Raw genomic sequence first — 25915 nt, 5'->3', positions numbered from 1 at the left:
TGCCATATATCAAAATGAATCCGCCACAGGTATACATGTGTTCCCCATCCTGAACCCTCCTCCTCCTCCCTCCCCATACCATCCCTCTTATCACAACCTTAATTCCCTTGAAAGTATCCTCCATGAGAAAATGTGTAAAAGTAGGAAAAGAAAAAGCATTAAGGGTTCCTTCTTTATATAAAACTTTCTTGTTATAATGTTAACATTCAAGATCAAATGCGCCTGAAAGAATTTCCTTGTTAGTGAAGTTACTTACTGAGGAGCGCTAAACAGCTGAGTGCTGCGATTTGTAATACTGCGTTCTCTGAATACTGCTGCACGGCCTTCACCACAAACTCATGCACCTCATTTAATACCAGGATATTAAAAAAATTACCTACAAGTTAAGTGACATATTAGCAGAATTCTCATCCACGAAACTTATATTACCTTTAATTATGTAACAGTATTTAAATCAACATATTTGAGTAGTGATAACTATTCTTAATTACATTAAAACATATTTACTGTAATTAAAATCACTTAATGATTACATAAAGAACTAAAAACATTTCATGCACTCATTCAACTATCTTGCTCAGACAACAGAAATGACTGGGCCCAAAAAAAAAAAACTCTATGTTTGAGTTATATAACTTGTGTTGTTTGATTCCATCTCATGTCTTGTTGCTGTTGTTTATTTGCAAAGTCTTGTCCGACTCTTTTGTGACCCCACGGACAGCAGCCTGCCAGGCTCCTGTCCACAGGATTTCCCACATGATAATACTGGAGCGGGTTGCCATTTCCTTCTCCAGGGGACCTTTCCAACCCAGGGATAGAACCCATGTCTCCTGCATTGGCAGGTAAATTCTTTACCATAGAGCCACCAGGGAAGTCCCCCTCTTGTCATCATCATATAAAAACCACGAGGTGGAGACTTCCCTGGTAGTCCAGTGGTTGAGAATCTGCCTTGCAGTGTGGGAAAGGGTTTGATTCCAGGTTAGGGAACTACAGTCGCATATGCCACAGAGCAACTGAACCAGAGCACCGCAACTACTGAGCCCATGTGCCCAACTAGAGTCTTTGCACCACAATGAAAAACGCCTCATGATTCAGTGAAAATCCTGCGGGCCACAACTAAGACCAAACACAGTCAAATAAATAAATATTTTTATACATGGCACTACAATATTCAGTGTACAAAACAGCTTAATTTTCCTGTCTTCTAAAAGATAAGGAAAAAACCTCCTTGTCATTAAATGCTTTTACTATAACTCACTAACAATTACCACATTTCCTTGTAGGAATAAGAATGAAACTTCTAATTAGCTATATGTGTAATTAGATAATCCCTAAGATACACAGCCAGAATTGGAAAAGATCCTATACCATTAAAAGCCTAAAGCCCACACTAAATATTAATCAAAGTTTCAAAATCAAAAAGCAGATTAGTGTAACTCTTCTGTATCAGCATCTTTCTATGTTCATACCTCTTCCACATTCATCCATTAAGCTGACATAATCCCCAGTCCTTAGTCTCTAGTTTTGGAAAGTCATTTCAAAAAAGATTCTTTTCTACTTTTACTGGCTTATCTAAACTTCAGCTGTCTCACCCCCTTTTCCCTACTATTATTTGCAAGTCACTGCCAACAGCTGCTGTACCACTGACCAACTTTGTGACTCTAAGCAAATACCAGTGGCCTTTTCTTATTTTTAGACAATTTAGGTGAAAATGCATTATGTTACAAAAGCCGCCATAAAAAGACAGCTCGACATTTTCAATACATATAACTGACCACCAAAACATTATTAGCCAGAACTATGAATCATTTTTTTAAAAAGACAGAATATATTATGGAAAAACAGAAAAAGGCAAATCAGGTATTCCACAAAAAAGAAAGCACCAAGAGCAAAGAAATATTTCAAAAGATATTCACCTTCCTTTACAATGTTCATGGCAATACAGATGGTAGTAACATAAAACAAGAAATAAACCAATGTCCGTGGATAGGAGAATGGATAAATAAATAGTGGTATACCTACATAATAGAATACTACATACAACAATGCCACGCTTCCCAGGTGTGTCAATGGTAAAGAATCTGCCTGCCAATTTAGGAGATGCAGGTTTCATCCCTGGGTCAGGAAGATCCCCTGGAGGAGGAAATGGCAACGCACTCCAGTATTCTTTCCTGGATAATCCCATGGACAGAGGAGCCTGACGGACTATAGTTCATGGGGTCACAAACAGTCAGACACAACTGAGACTGAGCACACACACTGCACACACATACAGCTATATGCAAGATATTCATGAGTCTCAGAAACACAGTTTTTAAAAACTTGCAGAAGACAACATTCAGCGTGATACCATTTTTATTAAGCAATAACAAGCAAACATTAACAATTTTATTTACAGAGATATATAAACAGTAAAATTTAATTTAGAGCAAAAGGTTTATTAACACAAAACTCTGGAGAGTGCTCACCTCTGTAGAGAAAGCAGTGGAAGGGCAGAGCCCAGAGTATCTTTACCAGCGCTGGTAACGTACTAATACTTAAATTTGATGAGGTGTTCTTTTGCATTGCACTTCACATTTTCTATATGTTATGTTTATTCTTTTGTATGCAATAAATATTTACATAATAGTACTTCAAATATAGCATTAACAATAAGATGAGACTTCTAATATTGCACACATTTATTTTTGCCACTCCTTTTAAAATTCCACCTAAGCATGGCATGACATTTTGCTACTTTACAATATTTCCATCCAGGGTATGTTGATTGGCTGCCTATCCACCAACATACAACATATGTATGCTATATACACTTACATCATATAAGCCTGTGATAAAAAATTAACCAAGAGTTGTAACTTACCTAACGTAAGCCTATGGAGCAAGCAGCAACTTACTTCTTGAATTTTTTCACTGATAGGGAATGCTTTCATGGCTTCTACCACAATATTGTAACACCTGACATTGCCACTCATGAGGACTTCAACATTACTACCTAAATTTAAATAAATCATAATTATCAATATGGCAATAATTTTCCCCATTGAAATATCCATACAAAAACATCTCATAGAGATTTTAAATACACGGCAGTATAATGGCTACAATACCAAATTTACATGTCATTTTCTGTCAAATAGCTATAAAAATACTGTTGTTCATTGTTAATATAACAGAATTTAGAACTCATTTCTAGGACTAAGGGAAAGTTGCTTTATTCCTGTATCTTGGCTTAAAAAAGTAAATAAATAGGGAAATCTGAAAAATGCTTTTATGTAAGTCAAAATACGTAAAGTCCTGGCCATTAGTTTTCAAATAAATGAATTTGGGGCCTGTTTCCTAATGAGGCAGTATTCCATTGGATAATAGATTTTAATTGTTCTTTTTTCTCAAACCAATAGAAAGAAAAGCAAGATTATATCACATAACAGAAGAGCTAGAATCAGCCATGATCTATTCCTATTCATTCCAGAAGGGCAGCAGAATAGCCAGTGTAAAAGCCACACAACCAAGCTTCCTGAAGGCTCTGCCACAGACAGGGAAAAGAGTGGATGAAGGGGAGAGAAGAGACAGAATATTAAAATATATGACTAAGAGATAAACATAAATGAACCACAAGGAAGGAACGAATTCACTGGAAAAGGCAATTAATCAATAGAGAGAGTATGTGAAACCATGTGGAGAAAATTAATTTATATGTCTCAATGAAACATTTACTATTCTTAGACAGAAAAAGGTGTGCAAAACAATTTTCTTTTTTTTTGGCACAATCAAACTAACTTTTTTTCCTAAAATTACATTTTTCATGTTCAAATTGTATTTTAAAAAATACTAAATATGAAGAAAGCTATTGTAATTAAAGAAAATGGCCTCTTAAAACAATTACCTACTTTTACTCACAACCACAGATATGATCTGCTCTAGATTCAAAGGTAGTCTAAAACGCTTGCTTTTGTATTTTTAGTTGCCACTTTCTTTGACCTTTTCATTATGAATCAGCCCATTTACAGTGAGGATATGTCAATGTGGGTGGAAAAAAATGAATTTCAAAAGAGCCAGTAAAAAACAAATAAATATATAGCCAAGGAAAGGCAAAATGAAAAATATATTCAGTTTGTTGGCAGGAGATGACTCAGAGAAGTTTAAATTCCATTTTCCGGGGGCAGTCCAATGATGGCAGAGGAATAGGATGGGGAGACCACTTTCTTCCCCACAAATTCACTGAAAGATCATTTGAACACTGAGCAAATTTCACAAAACAACTTCTGAATGCTGGTGGAGGACACCAGGCACCCGGAAAGGCAGCCCACTCTCTTCAAAAGGAGGTAGGACAAATGTAAAAGATAAAAAGAGAGACAAAAGAGTTAGGGACTGAGACCCATCCCAGTGAGGGAGTTGTGAAGGAGGAGAATTTTCCAAACACCAGGAAACCCTTTAACCGGCAGGTCTGTGGGGAGTTTTGGACTCTAAGAGGGCAACATAACCATGAGGAAAAAAACAAAAAACTTTCCAAAACTGAACCAGGAAGAACTAGAAAATCTTAACAGACCCATCACAAGCACAGAAATTGAAACTGTAATCAGAAATCTTCCAGCAAACAAAAGCCCAGGACCAGATGGCTTCACAGATTAATTCTACCAAAAATTTAGAAAAGAGCTAACACCTATTCTATTCAAACTCTTCCAGAAAGTTGCAGAGGAAGGTAAACTTCCTAACTCATTCTATGAGGCCACCATCACCCTAATACCAAAACCAGACAAAGATGCCACAAAAAAAGAAAACTACAGGCCAATATCACTGATGAACATAGATGCAAAAATCCTTAAGAAAATTCTAGCAAACAGAATCCAACAACATACTAAAAAGATTATATAGCATGACCAAGTGGGCTTTATCCCAGGGATGCAAGGATTCTTTAATATCTGCAAATCAATCAATGTGATACACCACATTAACAAACTGGAAGATAAAACCATATGATTATCTCAATAGATGCAGAGAAAGCCTTTGACAAAATTCAACATCCATTTATGATAAAAACCCTCAGAAAGCAGGCATAGAAGGAACATACCTCAACATAATAAAAGCCATATATGATAAACCCACAGCAAATATTATCCTCAATGGTGAAAAATTGAAAGCATTTCCCCTAAAGCCAGGAACAAGACAAGGGTGTCCACTCTCACCACTACTTTTCAACATAGTTTTGGAAGTTTTAGCCACAGCAATTAGAGAAGAAAAAGGAATAAAAGGAATCCAGATTGGAAAAGAAGAAGTAAAATTATCACTGTTTGCAGATGACATGATCCTATACATAGAAAACCCTAGAGACTCCACCAGAAAATTACTAGAGCTTATCAATGAATATAGTAAAGTTGCAGGATATAAAATTAACACACAGAAATCCCTTGCATTCTTATACACTAACAATGAGAAAACAGAAAGAGAAATTAAGGAAATAATTCCATTCACCATTGCAATGAAAAGAATAAAATTCTTAGGAATAAATCTACCTAAAGAAACAAAAGACCTATATATAGAAAACTATAAAACACTGATGAAAGAAATCAAAGATGACACAAATAGATGGAGAAATATACCATGTTCATAAATTGGAAGAATAAATATACTGAAAATGAGTATACTACCCAAAGCAATCTATAGATTCAATGCAATCCCTAACAAGCTACCAATGGCATTTGTTCAGAGAACTACAACAAATAATTCCACAATTTTTATGGAAATACAAAAAGCCTTGAAAAGCCAAAGCAATCTTGAGAAAGAAGAATGGAACTGGAGGAATCAACTTACCTGACCTCAGACTATACTTACAAAGCTACAGTCATCAAGACAGTATGGTACTGGCACAAAGACAGAAATATAGATCAATGAAACAAAATAGAAAGCCCAGAGATAAATCCACGTGCCTATGGACACCTTATCTTTGACAAAGGAGGCACGAATATACAATGGAGAAAAGATAATCTCTTTAACAAGTGATGCTGGGAAAACTGGTCAACCACTTGTAAAAGAATGAAACTAGAACACTTTCCAACATCATACACAAAAATAAACTCAAAATGGATGAAAGGTCTAAATGTAAGACCAGAAAGTATAAAACTCCTAGAGGATAACATAGGCAAAACACTCTCTGACATAAATCACAGCAGGATCCTCCATGACCCACCTCCCAGAGTAATGGAAATAAAAGCAAGAAATAAACAAATGGGACCTAATTAAACTTAAAAGCTTTTGCACAATGAAGGAAACTATAAGCAAGGTGAAAAGACAGCCTTCAGAATGGGAGAAAATAATAGCAAGCAAAGCAACTGACAAAGAATTAATCTTAAAAATATACAAGCAGCTCCTGCAGCTCAATTCTAGAAAAATAAAAAACCCAATCAAAAAATGGGCCAAAGAACTAAACAGACATTTCTCCAAAGAAGACATACAGATGGCTAACAAACACATGAAAAGATGCTCAATATCACTCATTATGAGAGAAATGCAAATCAAAACCACAATAAGGTACCATCTCACGCTGGTCAGAATGGCTGCTATCAAAAGTCTACAAACAATAAATGTTGGAGAGGGTGCAGAGGAAAGGGAACCCTCTAGCACTGTTGGTGGGAATGCAAACTAGTACAGCCACTGTGGAGAACAGCGTGGAGATTCCTTAAAAAACTGGAACTAGAACTATACGACCCAGCAATCTCACTGCTGGGCATACACACTGAGGAACCAAAATTGAAAGAGACACGTGTACCCCAATGTTCATCGCAGCACTGTTTACAATAGCCAGGACATGGAAGCAACCTAGATGTTCATCAGCAGACAAATAGATAAGCAAGTTTGGGTACATATACACAATGGAATATTACTCAGCTATTAAAAAGAATGCATTTGAATCAGTTCTAATGAGGTGGATGAAACTGGAGCCTATTATACAGAGTGAAGTAAGTCAGAAAGAAAAACACCAATACAGTATACTAACACATATATATGGAATTTAGAAAGATGGTAGTGATGACCCTATATGCGAGACAGCAAAAGAGACACAGGTGTAAAGAACAGTCTTTTGAACTCTGTGGGAGAGGGCGAGGGTGGGATGATTTGAGAGAATAGCAATGAAACATGTATATTATCATATATGAAATAGATTGCCAGTCCAGATTCGATGCATGAGACAGGGTGCTCAGGGTTGGTGCACTGGGATAACCCTGAGAGATGGGGTGTAGAGGGGGGTGGGAGAGGGGTTCAAGATGGAGAACACATGTACTCCTATGGCTGACTCATGTCAATGTATGGCAAAAACCACTACAATATTGTAAATTAATTAGCCTCTAATTAAAATAATTTAAAAATAAACAAATAAATTCCATTTTCCATTATTGTTCAGCCCCATCTAGTTTTAACAGTTTAACTTTCCATGAATAAGATTTTATAACCATTACTAAGAAAGGGCATTCTTTCACAAGAGTTTTTACTGAAGTCTCATATCTGTAAGATTTCATGTCTGAAATCATACGTTTATTATATATAATATATTTACTACATATATATGAGATACAAAGTATGTAGTAATACTGTCAAAGTTTTAACCACACTTATTATATCACATTATCAGGTACTACTCTACATTTTTAACATTATTTAACTGATTTAATCCTCACAACTTTACACATGTGAAGATGAAATTATTACCAGATAAATGCATGTGTAAATCCTGTACAAACCCAAATAGGTAATAAACGAAATACAAAATGCTCAAGTGTACTTATAAAACAGAAGGAATTGAAATCTGAAGTAATAGAAGCATTCACTGGTGGCATACAGAGCAAATTAATTTTTTTGTACTTTTTTACTATAAAAGTGGCTAGATTTCAAAGCATCACCAAAATGCAAACCAAGAATCACAAAATAAAGTTCAAACTCCTTCCTGTGACTTTTCAGGCCTTTTAGCATCTGATTATGTCTCCAGCCGGAGAAGGCAATGGCACCCCACTCCAGTATTCTTGCCTGGAAAATCCCATGGACGGAGGAGCCTGGTAGGCTGCAGTCCATGGGGTCTCTAAGAGTCAGACACGACTGAGCGACTTCACTTTCACTTTTCATTTTCATGCATTGGAGAAGGAAATGGCAACCCACTCTAGTGTTCTTCCCTGGAGAGTCCCAGGGACGGGGGAGCCTGATGGGCTGCTGTCTATGGGGTCACACAGAGTTGGACACAACTGAAGCAACTTAGCAGCAGCGTGTCTTCAGCCTCATCCACTAATTCTTATCAAGCCCTTCCCTCACCTCCATTAAACAGCATACAAGCAGATGCTCAGGGCTCTGCATGTGCATTTCACACACACATGCATCCACACACTTACAAATATAGCTTACTGAGCTACTTTTATCCTCTTGATATGTCTATGCTTTCTTGCTTTACACTTTAAGATGTCCACCCTTGGGTTACTGCCTGCACCTCTACTTCATCTCACATTTTTCTGCACACAAAGCTGTCCTCATCATTCAAGACTCTGCTGAGAGATCTTGCCTCACTCCCTGTTTATTCTCATAATGCTAGGTACTTCTGCCAACATTTGCCTTATACTACTCTGTAATCACTTCTGCGCTTATCTGTATCTTGTGCAGTACTATGGGAATAGAAAAGGCAAGACATATTTATATTTTTGCTACTATTTCCCCAGCACAAAGCTCAGAGCCAGCGGCAGTACTAAATCAATAAACAAAAATTAATCAGATGAATAAACAAATGAATGGCTTTATCACCTACAGGTTTCCAATAAAAACATTTTTGAAACACACTCAGAAAGAACATATATTGTAATTTTCAGGTTCAAGAAAGAAACCATGTATGCAGGCTACTTACAAGGAATTGCTAAGGAATGTAAACAGTGCAGTACATGGAGCACAATTTCCTCTTCATCTTCAAAATTTTTTAACGCACTGAGCAATATCATATAATCTTTATTCTCAACAAATTCAGTCAGTTGCTCCTCTGAAACTAAAAAATGAAAGACAAAATACTGACAGAGCTGAAACATGATTTAAAAGTTTAATTACTCAAAAATATAATATTCATGATAATTCATGATAACACAGTATATACAACAGACATAAATTAAAGACTATACTTTAGCAAATATCCCTTCCTAGTAATTTTAAAATAGGAAAACAAGCAATTGAGGTAAAATAATTTTGTTTTGACCCATATCAGTTACTATTAGTTACTCCATGTTTTGAAATGTAGTGACTAGTTCTCAGAAAAACAAAATTATTTACAATTTCATTTGATTCTAGAGAAAACTAATCTATGATTAATAAAGATGGCCTATTGAAGTAAACATATCACAATACTTAAAACAGAGTGGTTAGTGATACACTGTTGAAGGGCAGCTAAGCTAAATGCATCAGTTTAAGAGGGATGAACTTCAGCAAATGACAAGTAATGAGACTTTGAAATACTCTATCTTAATGGTCTAGATTTCATCAGAGAACAACAAAGTTCAGTTCAGTTCAGTTCAGTCGCTCAGTCTTGTCTGACTCTTTGTGACCCCATGAATCGCAGCGCGCCAGGCCTCCCTGTCCATCACCAACTCCCAGAGTTCACTCAAACTCACGTCCATCGAGTCGGTGATGCCATCCAGCCATGTCATCCTCTGTCATCCCCTTTTCCTCCTGCCCCCAACCCCTCCCAGCATCAGAGTCTTTTCCAATGAGTCAACTCTTCACATCAGGTGGCCAAAGTACTGGAGTTTCAGCTTTAGCATCATTCCTTCCAAAGAACACCCAGGACTGATCTCCTTTAGAATGGACTGGTTGGATCTCCTTGCAGTCCAAGGGACTCTCAAGAGTCTTCTCCAACACCACAGTTCAAAAGCATCAATTCTTCTGTGTTCAGCTTTCTTCAACAAATGTCCTCATTAATTTTCATAATTAGTCTTTGGATCAAGCAGTGAGTTTCATTTAGAGTCATTTTATTGGGTGGGAACCTCAAAAACATGTATAAAAATCTGGTTTATCTGGCCTGAGAATAACACTGACATAAATGTTAGAAAATGCAGCACTCTTCATGATCAACATTAGTTTCTGTTGTTCAACTTTATACCAATAGTCCATGTAGTATAATGTGAAATTGATTGGGTTCTTTTAATAAAGGTGGAGTGTCACCAAATCTTCTCATTTTATGGAACAGTATCCAGAGCATAGTTTTAAATTTTGAAAATTCACTTTACAGGTGTCACTAAGTCCTGGGGAACCTGAAACTCTTCAAAACTTCAGAAGTGTTTCTACTCTACATTTACAATCACACTGTTAGCGTTGATCTTTCTATCACAGTAAGATCTTCTTTTCAACATTCCTTGGTGCCTCTTCACAGGTCTTGGATCCCACAGCGCTGGAGAGAATTATGTTAACCCTTCTTTCATGAATAATGATGTGCCCTTAAACTGCAGCACAGACGATTACAAGCTCTCAAGACAATAACTCCTCAAATTCTATTCTGCCCAATTCTTATCAAAAGCTTAGTTGCCAGACGTAACATTTAGAGAAGATAGCCTGAGAAACATGCACCTCCTCCATTCCTCTCCTCCACCAAGCCCCTTCATCAGAGAGCTGAGGCCCAGGCCCAAGCTTTGCTCTTTGATAGTCTTTCACTGAAATGACACTGTGTTCCTTACAGAATGTGCACATTTTATCACCTCATCCAGGGAGACTCAAGGAGGATTTTCTCCAAGTCTCCCATGATTGCTTCTTCTGATTAATGGGTTTACTTTTATTTCAAGTAACTTTGTAATCAATGATGTTTCTGCCTCTTTCCTTTGCCTGATAGAAAGCAAAGAACTGAATTTCTGGTCCATCTCTCTGCAAAGATACAGGATCTGAAGTAAGCAATAAATTTAACCTAGCATCATATTTTCCCTTCACCCATTTCCTCATTCATTTTTCCCCTCTAATGTATTATAAATATCTATAAACTATTTGAAGTCTTTTTGGAATAAAGCAGGATATTAAACAATATAAGGTGATCTATTCCATTCCTAGAGCTGCCAGAAACTGGAATAGGTAAACTGGTATGGACACAGGGCCCACTGAGGTTCTTCTTATTCTAAACCCCGATCATTGTTGGCTCTCACAATGACATAAAAGGTGCTCTCAAAAAACTTAGTCAACTGAACGGTAATGGAGATAACTAGCTGGGTGCCCTCAGGCAGGTTACTCATTTCACTTCTCTGATCCATTTCCTCATCAAGCCAGTGGAAGAACCAAAGGTTCCAACTAACTATAAAATTACATGGCTATCTCTGTCATCAATCTCAGTGTTATGTGATAAAATACATATTAGTCTTATTCCTAAGGGAAACTTTGTAAACTTTCTGTTCTTTAGCCAGAGCCTTGAGCAATTTCTAAAATCTCTGGTAATGACTTAACATCATAAACCCAAATTTAACCTGTGCTTGACTTCATAGTTTTACTTTTTTCTTTTTTAACTCCTACACATCCAGTTTACAAAGTGAACCTATGCCTTGTTAAGCAATGGAAGAAAGTTTACTACAATTGCATAATTTATAATCCATGAATGAAATGTATTCTGTAAAAAACAAGCAATATTTCTGAATTAATTCCATTACCTATCCTTCACTGACAACTCAAATTTTAATAAACAGTAGTTTTAAATATCTTCTTATCATGATAATTAATCCTAATTTTCCTACTATAAATCCTTATAAACCCTTTTTCCTATTATAAATATCAATATAAAGAGTTTGACATTTTTAAATACCTCTCTCAAACAGCACATGTAAAACTTTACATCCAAGTTTCTGGACTTCATCACTGGCTGAAAATGTGCGCATGGCATCGAAGATTAACAAGAAAATATCATTTTCTTCATCCAATATCAGCAAAGTGATTTTACCTATTTTGAAGAGAATAATAAGCTCCAAGTAAATAGCTGCTTTAACATTTAATGTCTTAATTTTTACATGAGGGCTATGATGGTTTGTGAACTTCTCTTTTTGATGAACCACTTAATTGCCCCAGCTGTTAGCCCTATCAAGATCTATGGTCTTTCTAAATGAGATAAATCCCTAGTACACTTTCCTATAACTTTATGATTCCCAATCAATGACCATTACCAAGACCTCTTGCCCCAAACTCCTGAAATATTTCTGCCTCTTAAACAACATCATCTGAATGCTCCATGGCCACCCCAAACCTCACCTACTCCAACTGCATCTCTTCATCAATGATACCACCTTGGATCCAATAGTTACCAGGGAAATTTAAATCATCTTCCTTCTTTCATTCTCCCTCTTTCTTCTCATTCTGCCCAACGAAAGAATCAACTCATACTAAGTCCTTCAAGTTTAACCTCTAAATATTTCAAAAAGTCCTTTTGAACTAGGCCCCTCCATTTCTACTTTGTTCTGGACCCCATCCCCTCTCACCTAAAATGCAAACACAATTGCTTAACTACTCTGCTTGGTGCAAATTCCTACCTAACTAGTTGATCCCCTGCACTATATTTCTATAACACAAATGTGATCTATAATTCCCTTTGAAGTCTTCTAAGATATTCTCATATTCCTCAGTCTGACAAACGAGATTCTTCACAGATTACATGTATCTCATCAGCCTCACGCCCCTCCCTGCACTACTGACTCCAAACACGCTAAGCTCTCTGCTCATCACAAACACATTCCCTTTGATATAAATTTTTGCATTTGCACTAGCTGAGTGGAATGCCCTTGCCCTTTTCTACACCAAATATAATGCTACCTTAATTCAAGGCATAACATAAACAGCATAAACAGCACCTATTCGGTCAATAAAAACTGTAGGAGGGGTTAGTCATAGCATACACGTGTACAGCACATAACACATCAGACTTAGGTTGAAGCACTGGCAGTTCACTCTAACATGTGTAAATCACCACAGCCCCACGAGACAGGTGCAATCCTCATGTCAGAGATGAGAAAACAGCCACAGAAGTGACCCAGTAACTCTGCCCAAAGTGAACAAACAAGAGTCAGAGCTGGATTAAAATTTAGACAGGTCACGGACATGCCCTTAAATCCCACAAATAAGCCGAGCTTCTCTCTGTGTTCCTATGGTAGTTTTCTTCCTATTTCTGTTATGGTACTTTTCTCATTAAACTGAAATTATCTCTTTAAATGCTTTTTATCTCTTTGTTGGGCTGTTCAATTCTGTAGCCACTAATCGCATGAGGCTACTTAAACTCAAATTTAAATTAAGTAAAATTAAATAAAATTAAAATTTAGCTCCTCACATTTCCCATGTTCAACCACCACATATGGCTATGAGCCATGATTTTAAACATGTACAGTATTTCCTTCATTGCAAAAAGTTGTATTAGACAATGCTGCTGGACTGTGAACTTCTTCTTTGCAGGAACTCTGCCTCAGCTGTCTGAGAGTTCTCTAGTAGCCAGCGTAGCAGTAAGTGCCCAATAACTATCACATCAGTTAACAAATAAGCCAAACAAAAAGTGATTCATAAATTAGCCTCTAATAAAGTATCTGAAATGAACTCTAAAACACTTTACAAACTTCCCTAAAAACTCAAAATTCTCAGTGTTATAGAGAAGAAATTAAATAGTCTTTTGCAAAACACATATCAAATTTCATAACTGTCTGCATGCTGCTAATCTCAACATATTCATATTGCGAGATTTTTTAAATTCATAAACCACCTGTCCATTGCCAAATGCAGAATAAATCTTCACACACTCCCAAAAAAGACTCCCAAGGATGAGTTTAAGATAAATCATGATTAAGACTAGTTTGGAGGAGGAAATGACAAACCACTCCACTATTCTTGCCTGGAGAATCCCATGGACATAGGTGCCTGGTGGGCTACAGTCCATGGGGTCACAAGAGTTGGACAAAACTTGGCAACTAAACCGCCAAGACTAGTTAGCACATTCTATTACATATTTTAATAAAAGGCTCTGGTGAAGTGGTGAGGACCTTCAGGCCTTTCCTATCCCTCTTCTTTCATTCTCTGATCTTCACCCTCTGTCTTCCTTTTTCTTTCTCCTAATGGGCCTTCATCACTTGGCAGGGATTATGAAAGCATTTAAAATCTTACCACCCACACCTCCAGCTCCTCTCATGCTCTCCTCCTAGACCTCTGCAATGCTGCACATGCTGTTCTCTTGACCTCAAGTACCCTTCACACGTGGAAGGAAAGCCTCCCTTCTGATTAGCTTCCCTGTAAGCAGTCTTTCTTCTTAGAATCTTACATCCCAGCAAGTGTCCAGCACAGCAATGATCACAACAAATGCACCACAGCAACTCTTTGTTTCCAGGTCCATTATCCTTCAAGCAGAAGTTTACTCAGGGAAAGAACCTGACACGTGAAATAAGAACCTGTTTCTACTGCTTTTTGCTGAGGCAATCTCTCTGGTTTCAGGGTTCACTCAAGGGATGTTTTGGGGATTATGTTTTTAAAAGCATATGAAGTATTTTACATGTTAAACCTAGCATTTAGCAAGCACAAAAGAAGAAAGGCTATATATTTTTATTATGACATATTACTATTGTTATACTCTAGAACATGTTTTATAGAAAACACATTAGAGATATAATGGAGAACAAATACTCATGACAGGAAATGTATGGCTAACAAACTAATGGGAATATGAGATGCGGGACCAGATCAGAGGAGCAAAGCTGAGGACAGAAATTAAATTTGGGAATAATATACAAGGTGATGTTTAAGGCCAATATGTTGGGTGGTATTTTTGAGAGAAAAAGTTTAGAGAAAAGAGATAAGGAGAGAAAAGGAAAATGGATACACAGAATTTTGGAAATCATCAATATTGAGGTTATAATATTATATTTTTTTAAAAAACTAAAATATATTCAGTAAATGGTTTAAATTATTTTTTAACTTGTGTCAACATTAAAAATATGTGTGTATATACTACCTGAAGTTAGGAGAAGATCTAAGGCCTTCAATCCAACTGTTGTCAGGTTGACACTGGCATTATGAACTGTTAGCATTTTAAGAATCAATCTGTAATTAAAAACAAAAATCAAGATCATCCTAGATGTTTATTCTTTTAGATATTGTCTTTTACTCATCTACATTTTTATTTATCTCATTGCACTTCATTCCCTATATTGAAGCTAGTGTGTTTTTTCCCTATAAACCTGAGCGAGGCTTACAATGATTAACAGGGAATTATGAGTCTCAACAGAAAAGTTATAACTTTTTCCTCAAAATATTTTTCAATTATTAACTATTTCACTCAATTCTATATTCAAATTAATACAGAACTAAATGTACTAAGGGATTAGTCATTTTATATGTGATACAAACTTGTGAATATTATGTGACACATATTTATGTATTAAATTTAGAGATGTAATTAAAATGTTAGCTTGTATACAAAAATTAAAAACTATTTGAATATTTAAATTATTCACTTTTTACTATTTTTAAAAGAGAAATTGATATTACAGAAAGTGAACCTAGTATATCAGTAATATTGTCAGTTCAAATACATTTGATTTGAGCCCCTGAGTTATTAATTTTAAAATATACAGGCTGTAGTCTATTCCTACTCGGGGCTGATTAATTTTAAAAATACAATCTATAGTTTATTCCTACCCAGTGCTGCTTGGCTTTCTATTGTTAGAAAATAGAGCTTCCATGGCTTCACTTAGATTCAAGAAACTAGGCACATGGTCTCTAGCGATGAGGTAAGGAATTGAGAGACTCCTTCAACTCTGTTAATTCTCTTCCTACCTACGCTGCCCCTACCTCTTCTTGAATCATTCCCACTATTCCTGACTTCATTACCACACTAGAGATTTCTCCTTTAGTACTGTAAGCCTTTAGGGAGGAAAAGTCCTTGAATATAAGGAGATATGTTTCACAATAACTATTGGCTGGAAATGATCTAATATACTCCACTACAGAGAAGAGTGTGTCTATATTGTTCACACTACTTCTGGCCTAAAGGAGGGGTGTAATAAATACCCGATGAACCGAAGATGAATAAATGATGAGTGAGCAAATAAATGAATGAAAAGAAACTTCCTGCAGAAACATTCACGTAAGTTAACTGGAACATTCAGTTTGTACTAAAATATGACTAAGTATGTTTTCCAAGTCTCCCTAAAGTTACAGATTCCAAACCTTTGGGGATTTTGGAAATTCTCATCCAAACCAAGGGACACATAACATTATAACTATTAATTGCAGGCATATTTTGCCTAATTCTTCATTAAATGCTGTATTCCCTTGAGTTAATACTTTTCTTGTTATAGCCCATCACACTTTTGCCCTATAGGAATGCAACTTTATCTAATGCTTTTGGAGGGTGGCACCTGACTTTAGAACAATCATCTTTAGAGAAAAATAAGTTTTCTGAAGAAAGGGTCATAAAATGTTAACAGGCCTCCTGGCCAGAAGATGATGTAAATCACCTAAAACTTTTGCATATGATAAGTTTGCAGAAAGAAAGCCTGGCTTAGATAAGGATCAAGGACTGCTGACCTTGCATGACTACCCCTTCCCCCATTATCCTCTGATGCGGCTGCTGCTGCTAAGTCGCTTCAGTCGTGTCCGACTCTCTGCGACCCCATAGACGGCAGCCCACCAGGCTCCCGGATCCCTGGGATTCTCCAGGCAAGAACACTGGAGTGGGTTGCCATTTCCTTCTCCAATGCAGGAAAGTGAAAAGTGAAAGTGAAGTCGCTCAGTCGTGTCCGACTCTTAGCGACCCCATGGACTGTAGCCCGCCAGGCTCCTCCATCCATGGGATTTTCCAGGCAAAAGTACTGGAGTGGGGTGCCCTCTATGCACAACTTAAGGCATAAAAACTACTTTGGAAAATAAAGTGCGGGCCTTGCTCACCAAAAAATAAATAAATAAATAAATGCTGTATTCTTTATTACTGACATAGAATTTCAGGGATTAGTTTGGAGATGAGAATACCTATTAATTGTAAATAGTCTCTTTGCAAAGCACACTCTTTAATGCTAGAATCTGAAAAACAGCAACTCATATTTATCAAAGATGGAAAAATACACAAGCATAGGTGTACTCGCCTATGAACAAACAGCTCTTATTTGTCTAAACTTGCAGCCACGGTTAAAACTAATAGAGATGTAAAATTTAGTTTTGCATTAATTATGTTCTCCACAGCAATATATCTTTGGAAATTATAGTATTTACTTTTCTGAGGTAAAGAAAAGTCACATTAAGTATAAAGAACACCTAAACTTGATGACAGAAGATATTTTATTAAATGTCAAGAAACAAAAAAGTTATCCAACAGTTATCCAAAGTTATCCAAAAAGGATTTTCCTGGAAACGCAGAAAAAATTTTCTTAACTAATTATGGCTAAAGAAGTAGTTTCATTTAAGAAGTCATTGTGTTGAAAACTGCAATAACATAGCTAGTAAATAGCTATCAAGATTTGGCTGCAGATGTGCTAAAAGATAATTTCCTCTTTTTCCTTCATTTTGAAAGCTGCATTTAAGCTCATTAAATATATACATATGAATATACATAAATGTGCTTTTTAAAGACAGTAAAGCATACATTTCTAAATTGCCTGGAAAATTCCATGGACAGAGGAGCCTGGTGGGCTGCAGTCCATGGGGTCGCTAAGAGTCGGACACGACTGAGCGACTTCACTTTCACTTTTCGCTTTCCTGCATTGGAGAAGGAAATGGCAACCCACTCCAGTGTTCTTGCCTGGAGAATCCCAGGGACAGGGAAGCCTGGTGGGCTGCCGTCTATGGGGTCGCACAGAGTCGGACACAACTGAAGCGACTTAGCAGCAGCAGCAGAGAACATTTTAGTTTCCATATGTTTGTTCTGAAGAAGTAGTGGTTTGTGTCCTGTGTGTGTGCTCAGTCGCTTCAGTCATGTCCTGCTTGGTGCAACCCTATGGACTGTAGCCACCAGGCTCCTCTGTCCGTGGGACTCTCCAGGCAAGAATATTGGAGTGGGTTGCTGTGCCCTCCTCCAGGGGATCATCCCAACCCAAAGACTGAACCCAAGTCTCTTCAGTCTCCTGCATTGCTGGTAGGGTTCTTTACCACTAGCGCCACCTGGGAGGCCAGTGTTTTGTGTCAATTCTACTAGTAAAAAGTTAAAAAACAAAAAAGAAAGAAAGAAATCTTTTATTCGCTTGAATTCATAAGCATTCATCAACAATCTACAATTTAATCAATTGTATAACTATTATTATATTAAAATAATAACAACATCTAACATTTCACCTCAAATAAGCTCTCTATAAATGTAAATCGTTGATTCAAGGAAAACTATATGTATTTTAAAGGGTTTTTATCAGTTTGGCTTGAATTGCAAATACAATATATCAAGAAAAGGGCTGTCATACAGATATTTAGTGCAGTATATTTTTACATACTTACTGGTGAACCCCAAGGACTTCCCAATCATGTCCAATATCATGGGGTCCCATTAAGCTTTGCATTGTATTTGGACAGATTTCTATTAATTTGCATAAAAGTGACCAACCCACCTAAAAATAAGAAGCAAATATTCACATTTTAAAACAAACACACATATACGGAACATATTTAGTCAAAGAATCTCTTCATTCTTAATAGACTAGGTGACTATTATTTTAAAATAGTTATTTTAAAACAAACTTATACTCAAAATTATACTAAAAAGGAGTATAACAAAATTATACTCAAAAAGCAAGTCATACAATTAGAAAACATCTTTCTCCAAAAATCTACTTAAAGGGCATACAAAAAGTAACATTTCTGAATGATGAAGGAAACAAATTGCTTATTGTCTAAATAAAAAGCAATAAAATAAAACTTAAAAAATAGTTTTAGAGGACATACCAAGACTATGACGTACAGGAAAGGCTGGTCTCAGGGCTTTGTACTTTTTAAGGCACATCCACCTGACAGAATTTATTTTAGATATTTAGGACTTTAATTAAAAGAAGAGATGAAGTAGTTTGGAATGGAAGATTAGGAAAAGCCAGAGATTTTGACGGCCAAGTGTAAATTATCAGGAAAGACTGCTCCCCAGATAATAAAGCTAGGACAAATGGCAAGAGAAGTAGAACTGTCTGACGACAGTGTAACATCTTTCACAGGTAGAAGAGAAAGGCACTAGGAGATGGAGAGCAGGCAGAACTTTTCAATGGACTCCTCTAGACTTCTTCAGTGTACCTAAGTATGGGTTGATGAGGTCGAGATATCACAAACGTCCTTTAAGTCTTTCATATTTCCAAATGATTTATGATTTTACTGATGCATTTTAAATATACCTTCATTCACTTCACTTATACAAGTGATGCCAGATTGAGTAAGTTGCTCTTTACTTCTAAAAAATACATTTTCAAATATTAATGATATTTTAATTCCAAACTGGAGATTAACTCACTCTTCCTGCCATATATTTCTCTCCAAATGTAAGGACTCTTCAATTCTTTTCACTATGCTACAAAACTACGCTTGATATGGTCAAAAAAAGAATATGCATAGATATTCAGTTCTACAGATTAATGGAGAAGGGCCTAACCATGATGTGTGATAAATACCAATATAATATGAATTTTGAAAGCTGGATTCACTGTCAGCTAGAGTTGCTCAGGGAAGAATATAATACAGAAAAAGTGTGATTTGAGTCAGATTTCAAAAGAACTATAAATTTGGTCACTTATACTGGATGCTTGGGACTGGTGCACTGGGACGACTCAGAGGGAGGGTATGGGGAGGGAGGAGGGAGGAGGGTTCGGGATGGGGAACACAGGTATACCTGTGGCGGATTCATTTCGATATTTGGCAAAACTAATACAATATTGTAAAGTTTAAAAATAAAATTAAACTAGAAAAAAAAAAAAAAACAGTGAAATGGAAACTTCTAAAACTGATGAGCTGTGAGGAAGAGAAGTAAGATTCTAAATAGTGAAGAGGCTGCCAGAGAGGGCCCATTGCTAAATGTGACTGAATGTGTGAGTTGGAGCTGAGTGGCACAGAGTTGAATGACCAGGGGAGAAATTTCTATGCATCTGAAGAGGAATAATGGCACACATTTCCTAATTGTTTACAGGAATAAACAAGGGGTATTTAATATGATAAACGTGTTTATACAAGAGTTCTTTACAAATACTATTTCCTGATCTTTTCTGGATTAAACATGAATTGCTTTACTCTGTCATTACTTGCTCTTACACAATTTCAAATTCCTTGAAAAGGAAGCAATTTTTGACAGCTATTTTTACCTATATTTGAGTAGACATCCTCCTCCACGTAAGCCGAACAGATATTGACAATCCAGATGCCATAGAAACTGGCTATTTCTGTGCTTTCATAAAATATATCAAGATTTTTTCAACTAAGTATTTCAAAAGTAACATTTGGAACAGTTTCTGGAGGGAAATAAACCATAAATCACACAGGATGCTATACTCATCTCTGCACCTGCATGGCTGACTCAAGGAGAAACCCTGTTTTGCTTTGGTTGGTGAAATAGCAGCATCAGTAAAATTGCTTTGCAAAAAGACTGAAGTAACTGAGCTTCTATGATTAAATAGAATCGCTAGCTGCAAAGTGGAGGTAACAACTGATCCATTAATGTATTCAATTAAAAGCTTATCTTTCAAAAAGAGAAACCTCCCATCTTGGACAGTCGTAATACAGTTGGTAGTTTCACTTCATTATAATTATTCTGTAAACTCAAGTTATCTAATTAATGCACAATGGGAAACATCTTGGGTTTAAAGAAAATTTTAGTCACTTGCATATATTTCACTCACATCAAAGATGGAAACTGTGTGAATAAAGTAATGTAAAACTGAAGAACACAGAGAAATGTTCAGATGATTTGCAGGAAAAGAAATTTATAAGACAAATAGCCTAAGTATCAACTGTCTAAAGATTGTGATTATTAAGGAGAACTAATAAAGTATGAAAAGACATTGAAAATAAAAAATTCAGAGTCAGAAATGTCATGTTAAATTCTAAAAACAAACCTTGATGTTTATTTTTGAAGGGTAATTTAATTCCCTAAATTCATCAAATGCTTTTATTTCAGTACTTTCAGCTGATTCAAATGTATAAAGCTTTAAAGTATATCTATATTAATTTTACCAGTAATATGCATAAATTTGAAGAAGACAATATTTTCTTTTAAGAGAGTATTAAAACATCCCTTTGATAAGATCAATGATAATTTAAATCAATAATGTCAGCAGGCATGGCATGGCCACAATATTTGTACCAAACCACTATACTCTTTAGTTATACAAAAAGCTTGTGAATTTAGCACCTATTGTATTATGAAAAAAGATTTTGAAGGCGTGTGAAACTTGAGTTCTGACTCTGTTACTTGCTCTGTGGTCCTAAATGAGCTACTTACTCTGAGAAAAAAATATTCAGTGAGATTTCTGAAAGGGAAGCAGATTTCATCAAGAATCAAATGATAACTACACAAACATAATGCCTTTTACTGTGCTGCAACTAGTAATTCTATTCCATTAAATCACCAAATCAAAAGACAATTCCTGATTTTCTTACATACTTTGTCTTTGGTACCTACTGGGCAAGGATATTGAATAACATTCATAACTACCCCAAACAAACATGTCTGGGATCTGGCAGTTTCTAAAATGAAGAAAAATTAGGAGGTGGGTATGTTGCAGACTCCCTTGGATTCTCAAGTCTAGCACTACCTCCTCTGCAGACCAAGCCTACCCAGGGCCCAGCTGTTCAGAGTTGTACCTGGCAGAGGAGACTCTACCAAAAACAGAATCCAAGGAATGGAGTGTGACAAACAAGGCAATTTTGAACACCAAAGCAGAGGCAAGTAAGAAGGATGATGTGGGTGGAGAGCAGCAAGCACAAAAGGCCAGTGCGGGAGAGTGAATCATGTTTCATAGGCAAAATTTCAGACACTGGGTGTTAAAAGAATAGTGTCTTTATCATGCCTCCATTTTTTTCTTGATCTTATTTGCTAACAGCCTGAAAATCAATAGTCAGATGGGATACACTTCAGCTGAAGAAAAATAAAAGTACCCATTTATCTCACAGATATATATCTTCATATAAAAGCTAGGTATATAGTTCACCCAAGCTAGACATAGTTGGACACAGAGATAAGCATAAGATAATTGATACAGACAGAGATTCAGATAATTCTTACATCGGTCTAGCCTCTCAAGTAGATATTAAGAAACACTGCACCTCGAAAGAGTTCAAAGTTCAATTCTCTTTCCGTTTAGAATCTAACGTGCAAATGAGAAAACTAATGTCAGTTCCCCAAATCTCAAAATCTACAAAGGAAGTTAACCTTAAGCAGTAATTTTGTTTTGACGGTGTATCAGACTTAATTTTCATCTTAAGGCTCCTTTTCAAATATATCTGAGATATTTAACAAATTTCTGGGTTTCCTATGATACAGGTTCTAAAAGGTTCACTTTAACATTCATTTTATATGAAAACAGTTGAGAAGTACAGATTTAAACTTACAAGGGAATCCTAAAACATTACTCTCTTAAGATAATACAAGGTGTACTACAACTAAAGAAGGCTAGAAATCTGTCTTCAAGTTTAAAAAAGAAAACCTTAAACCTATGAGAGTTTGCCAGTAACTTCAATTCATTAATTATTAATTCTATTATTGTTCATTATTCCTCTTTCCCAAACTATTCACAATGATGTCATCTCTAGAACATGCTGTACATTGGGAAGAATCTTAGAATAATTTCATTTAAACACTTACGAACACATCTAGCCAATGAAAGAAACCAAACCTCAACCCATTATTATTCCCCTCCCATCACCATCCATATTCTGTCAGTTAATTATATAGTTACATCTTAATGATAATTAAGGAGCACAGAGTAGGCCCTCTTACACCGTTAACATTTGATAATGATTTAACAATGCTTCCATCTTAAAACCACAGACAGTGGTTTGTCAGGACAAATCTCAGAAATAACCCAGAACTCTGGGTACAAAGTATCAGTAGAAAAACACCTATTTTCAAAGAAGGGGAAATGGGCGAAATGAAAGCAACTCTTTTACCTGCTGCACACTAGCGACTCTCATATAGGAGTCCAAGACGATCAACAGAGGCACGTGGACATTTTTGTCTTGAAATAACTTGGAGGCTGGAAAAGAAGGGGGTTAAGGGAAAGGAGCAAAGTCACGATTCATGGCACCCCTTTTAAGTCTGAAAAGGAGGGAGAAAGCAGAAGAAATGAGCGCAAGACCTTCCTAGAATTGTCGGCTCTTTTCTGCCCAAAGGACTAGAGAGCTTTCGACTTCTCAAGAGTGCAGGTTTGTGTGGCCACAAAGTTGGGAGGAGAAAGTTTGTTAAAAAGGCCTGGGAAAGCGGCGGGGGGGGGGGGGGGGGTGGAGTGAGGGGGGGGGGCGGTGCGGGCGGTAAGGAACAGTTTCCCGACAAAAGATTACCGTGATCGGCGTAAGTAAACACCAGCATATCCTCCAGGATTTGAACCAGCGTCTCTATCTGTTTTCCTTCCTGGACATTGTTCAGCCTAACTATCAACTTCTTCAGAGATTCCTCGTCCTCCTCCTCGCACCCCTGGCAGCTGCCACTGGCCATGACCGACCCTGCTCCAAACCGGCCGCCCCTCCTGCACTAAGGCCGAGAGCTCCGGGAAGGAAGAAGACGAGCCCAGCTCACCGGCCGCAGCCAGCACTCACAGCCAGCCGCATCAGCACCCACGCCCGCCTATTTATACGAAGGTGGCGGCTCCCGCCCTCTCTCGGAGCCCTCCTCCTCAGCGTCCTCCTCCCCCACCCAAGGCCAAAACCCCGAGCAGGAGCCTGCAGGAGAGAAGGCCGAGGTGTGGCCCAGCGTAGAACCTTGCCGGGTGGGCAGGACTAGCGAGAGCGGCCCGGCCCGAGTGAGGCCGCGCCCGTGTCCCCCGCGCGGCCGAGTCGAGACCCTGGGCGGGCGCAGCCTCCCGGGACCTGATCCCGCCCGACCCGGTGGAGGGGCCGGGAGTCGCGCAGGAAGAAACAGACTCAGCGGACTCCGCCTAATTGCCCAGGCCCCGGGCACTTCAGAGGCCGGGGAGGCGTGCGGTCCTCACCCCGGGCCACCCCCTGACCCGCCAGCCTGGTCTCCTGCAGCCCGCGGAACCTCTGGGAACTAGGAAGAAGAAAAAAGCCGCCGCAGATCTCCAGATCCAAGAATAGAAATCGGGGCCTTGGGAAAAGAGAACGCCGCCCAGTTGGCCCCTTTTAGGAAAACGTTCTCTTTGGAGTTCCCCCTATTGGGAGATGAGGAATTTCCCCCCCGAGGATGGACATAGTTAAGCAACCAAAATGTGCTTTTCTATGGTTGCTACGACTTGTTTGTAGGAAAGGAAATAAAGACATTTTTCCTGTTAACTGAGGCTCTGTTGGCCAAAAGGCCACGAAAATTAGCTTTTGAAAATTTGAGTTTGCACTAGGTAAGATTCTGAAAATTGGGGCACACCAAAAAGTAATGGATTCTCATTGCAGTTAAAACTAGAGAGAAACAAACACGTGGTAAATGATATGAACAGGTGACAGATACAAACCTAAACATTGTTCTGTTGGTATTCAAAATTACTACAGTGTTTGAAAAAAATATTATAGTAATGTGTTTTTCAAGAAGAGAAGCCTGAGCAAGAAAAAGAAAGACAAGGCTGGACAGAGATGACCTATTGCCTTCAGATCTGTCCTGGAATACGGGTGAGGTCATTCACAAAGAAGAAGATTGAACTGGAAGTTAGTACTTCACAATTTAAATCCTTCTATTTCACTTCGGTTACCCAGTTCTGACGACAATTTTGAAATGGTTAAGACAGCTACTTACCCTTCTTTTACTGATGAGGAAATGGAGATTTAGAGAGGAATCGCTAAGGGAAGCATTGTTGGTATCACAGGGTTGGGAAGTTGAGTCAGGACTTAAATGCAGGTAGATGTCTTAACCTCAAACTTAAGGTTCTTTATACTCTACCACTTTAATCAAGTCATGGCAGTGTTTACCTTAGGGCTTCCCTCATAGCTCAGTTGGTAAAGAATCTACCTGCAGTGCAGGAGACCCCGGTTTGATTCCTGGGTCTAGTTAACAGAAGAAAAGGCAAACTTCAAGCACAAATTCATGATAGAAGTAGTGGTCAGTGGACAATCAAATGGTGCTGGAACAGTTCACTAGCTTCCTGGGAAGAAAAAAATAAAACAGACATTGCTAATTGCATCAAATTACCAAGACAAATTTCAGCTGGATTAAAAAGTTACTGAAAGTAACTAAAAATAAAATGTAAATTAACAGTTATTTAATCTTGGTATGAGGAAACATAAAAACTAAGAAACTACAGATTGATATATGTGACTCCATAAAAATTCAAATTTTCTGCAAAGAAAACAACATAGAACTAAAAAGCAAATGACAAACTGAACAAAAAATATTATAACACATATGACAAAAACAATCAGACTTAATCTTTTAAAAGTTGTTACAAATCAGTGGGGGGAAATCACACTCTACAGGTACCCCAGAAGAAAAATGGATTAAAGTTTTGAGCCAGAAATTCACTGTGAATGGGAAATAAGCATAAGAAAAGTATATTCATAATTATACAAAAATTGTAATACATATTTATAAAATGTAATTTTCTGTCATATGAGTGTATAATAATAAAAATGAGAGAGAGAACCAGGAATACATTCCAAAGATATTTTAAAAACCTTTATGAAGAAATTATTAAACTACATTAAAAGGCATTATTAACAAGGTATAAATAAGTGAATAGGCCATATCAATTAATGAGAAGTTTAACTACCAAAAAGATGCAAATTACCCCACAGAGTAATAAAAAAACAGACTAATGAAAATCTAAGCAAGATAGCAAGTTTTTGTTTTTTTTTT

At 37.2% G+C, this 25915-nt stretch overlaps 1 protein-coding gene across 5 annotated transcripts in view; it reads right to left on the bottom strand.

Moving 5' to 3' along the window:
• LRRK2 (leucine rich repeat kinase 2) overlaps positions 1 to 24099 on the bottom strand; it is a 212162-nt gene extending 188063 nt beyond the window's left edge. The window contains exons 1-8 of one of the 5 annotated variants that reach the window (XM_025283992.3): positions 23461 to 24099; positions 23071 to 23156; positions 18433 to 18542; positions 14963 to 15051; positions 11792 to 11926; positions 8879 to 9013; positions 2864 to 2995; positions 257 to 376 (exon numbers count right to left, since the gene is read on the bottom strand). In XM_025283992.3, coding sequence (XP_025139777.3) covers positions 257 to 376; positions 2864 to 2995; positions 8879 to 9013; positions 11792 to 11926; positions 14963 to 15051; positions 18433 to 18542; positions 23071 to 23156; positions 23461 to 23614 — 961 coding nt within the window. In that variant the 5' untranslated portion in view covers positions 23615 to 24099. Of the gene's footprint in view, positions 1 to 256; positions 377 to 2863; positions 2996 to 8878; positions 9014 to 11791; positions 11927 to 14121; positions 14922 to 14962; positions 15052 to 18432; positions 18543 to 18876; positions 18939 to 23070; positions 23157 to 23460 lie in introns of those variants that run through there. The other 4 variants (XM_025283993.3, XM_025283994.3, XM_044941638.2 and 1 more) reach the window with 4 other exon arrangements.
• Between the last annotated feature and the right edge of the window lie 1816 nt (positions 24100 to 25915).

Source organism: Bubalus bubalis, chromosome 4 (genome assembly GCF_019923935.1).
Source record: "Bubalus bubalis isolate 160015118507 breed Murrah chromosome 4, NDDB_SH_1, whole genome shotgun sequence".
Taxonomy (NCBI): domain Eukaryota; kingdom Metazoa; phylum Chordata; class Mammalia; order Artiodactyla; family Bovidae; genus Bubalus; species Bubalus bubalis.
Note: the sequence above shows the minus strand (reverse complement) of the source record. Positions and strands in the feature narration are given on the sequence as shown.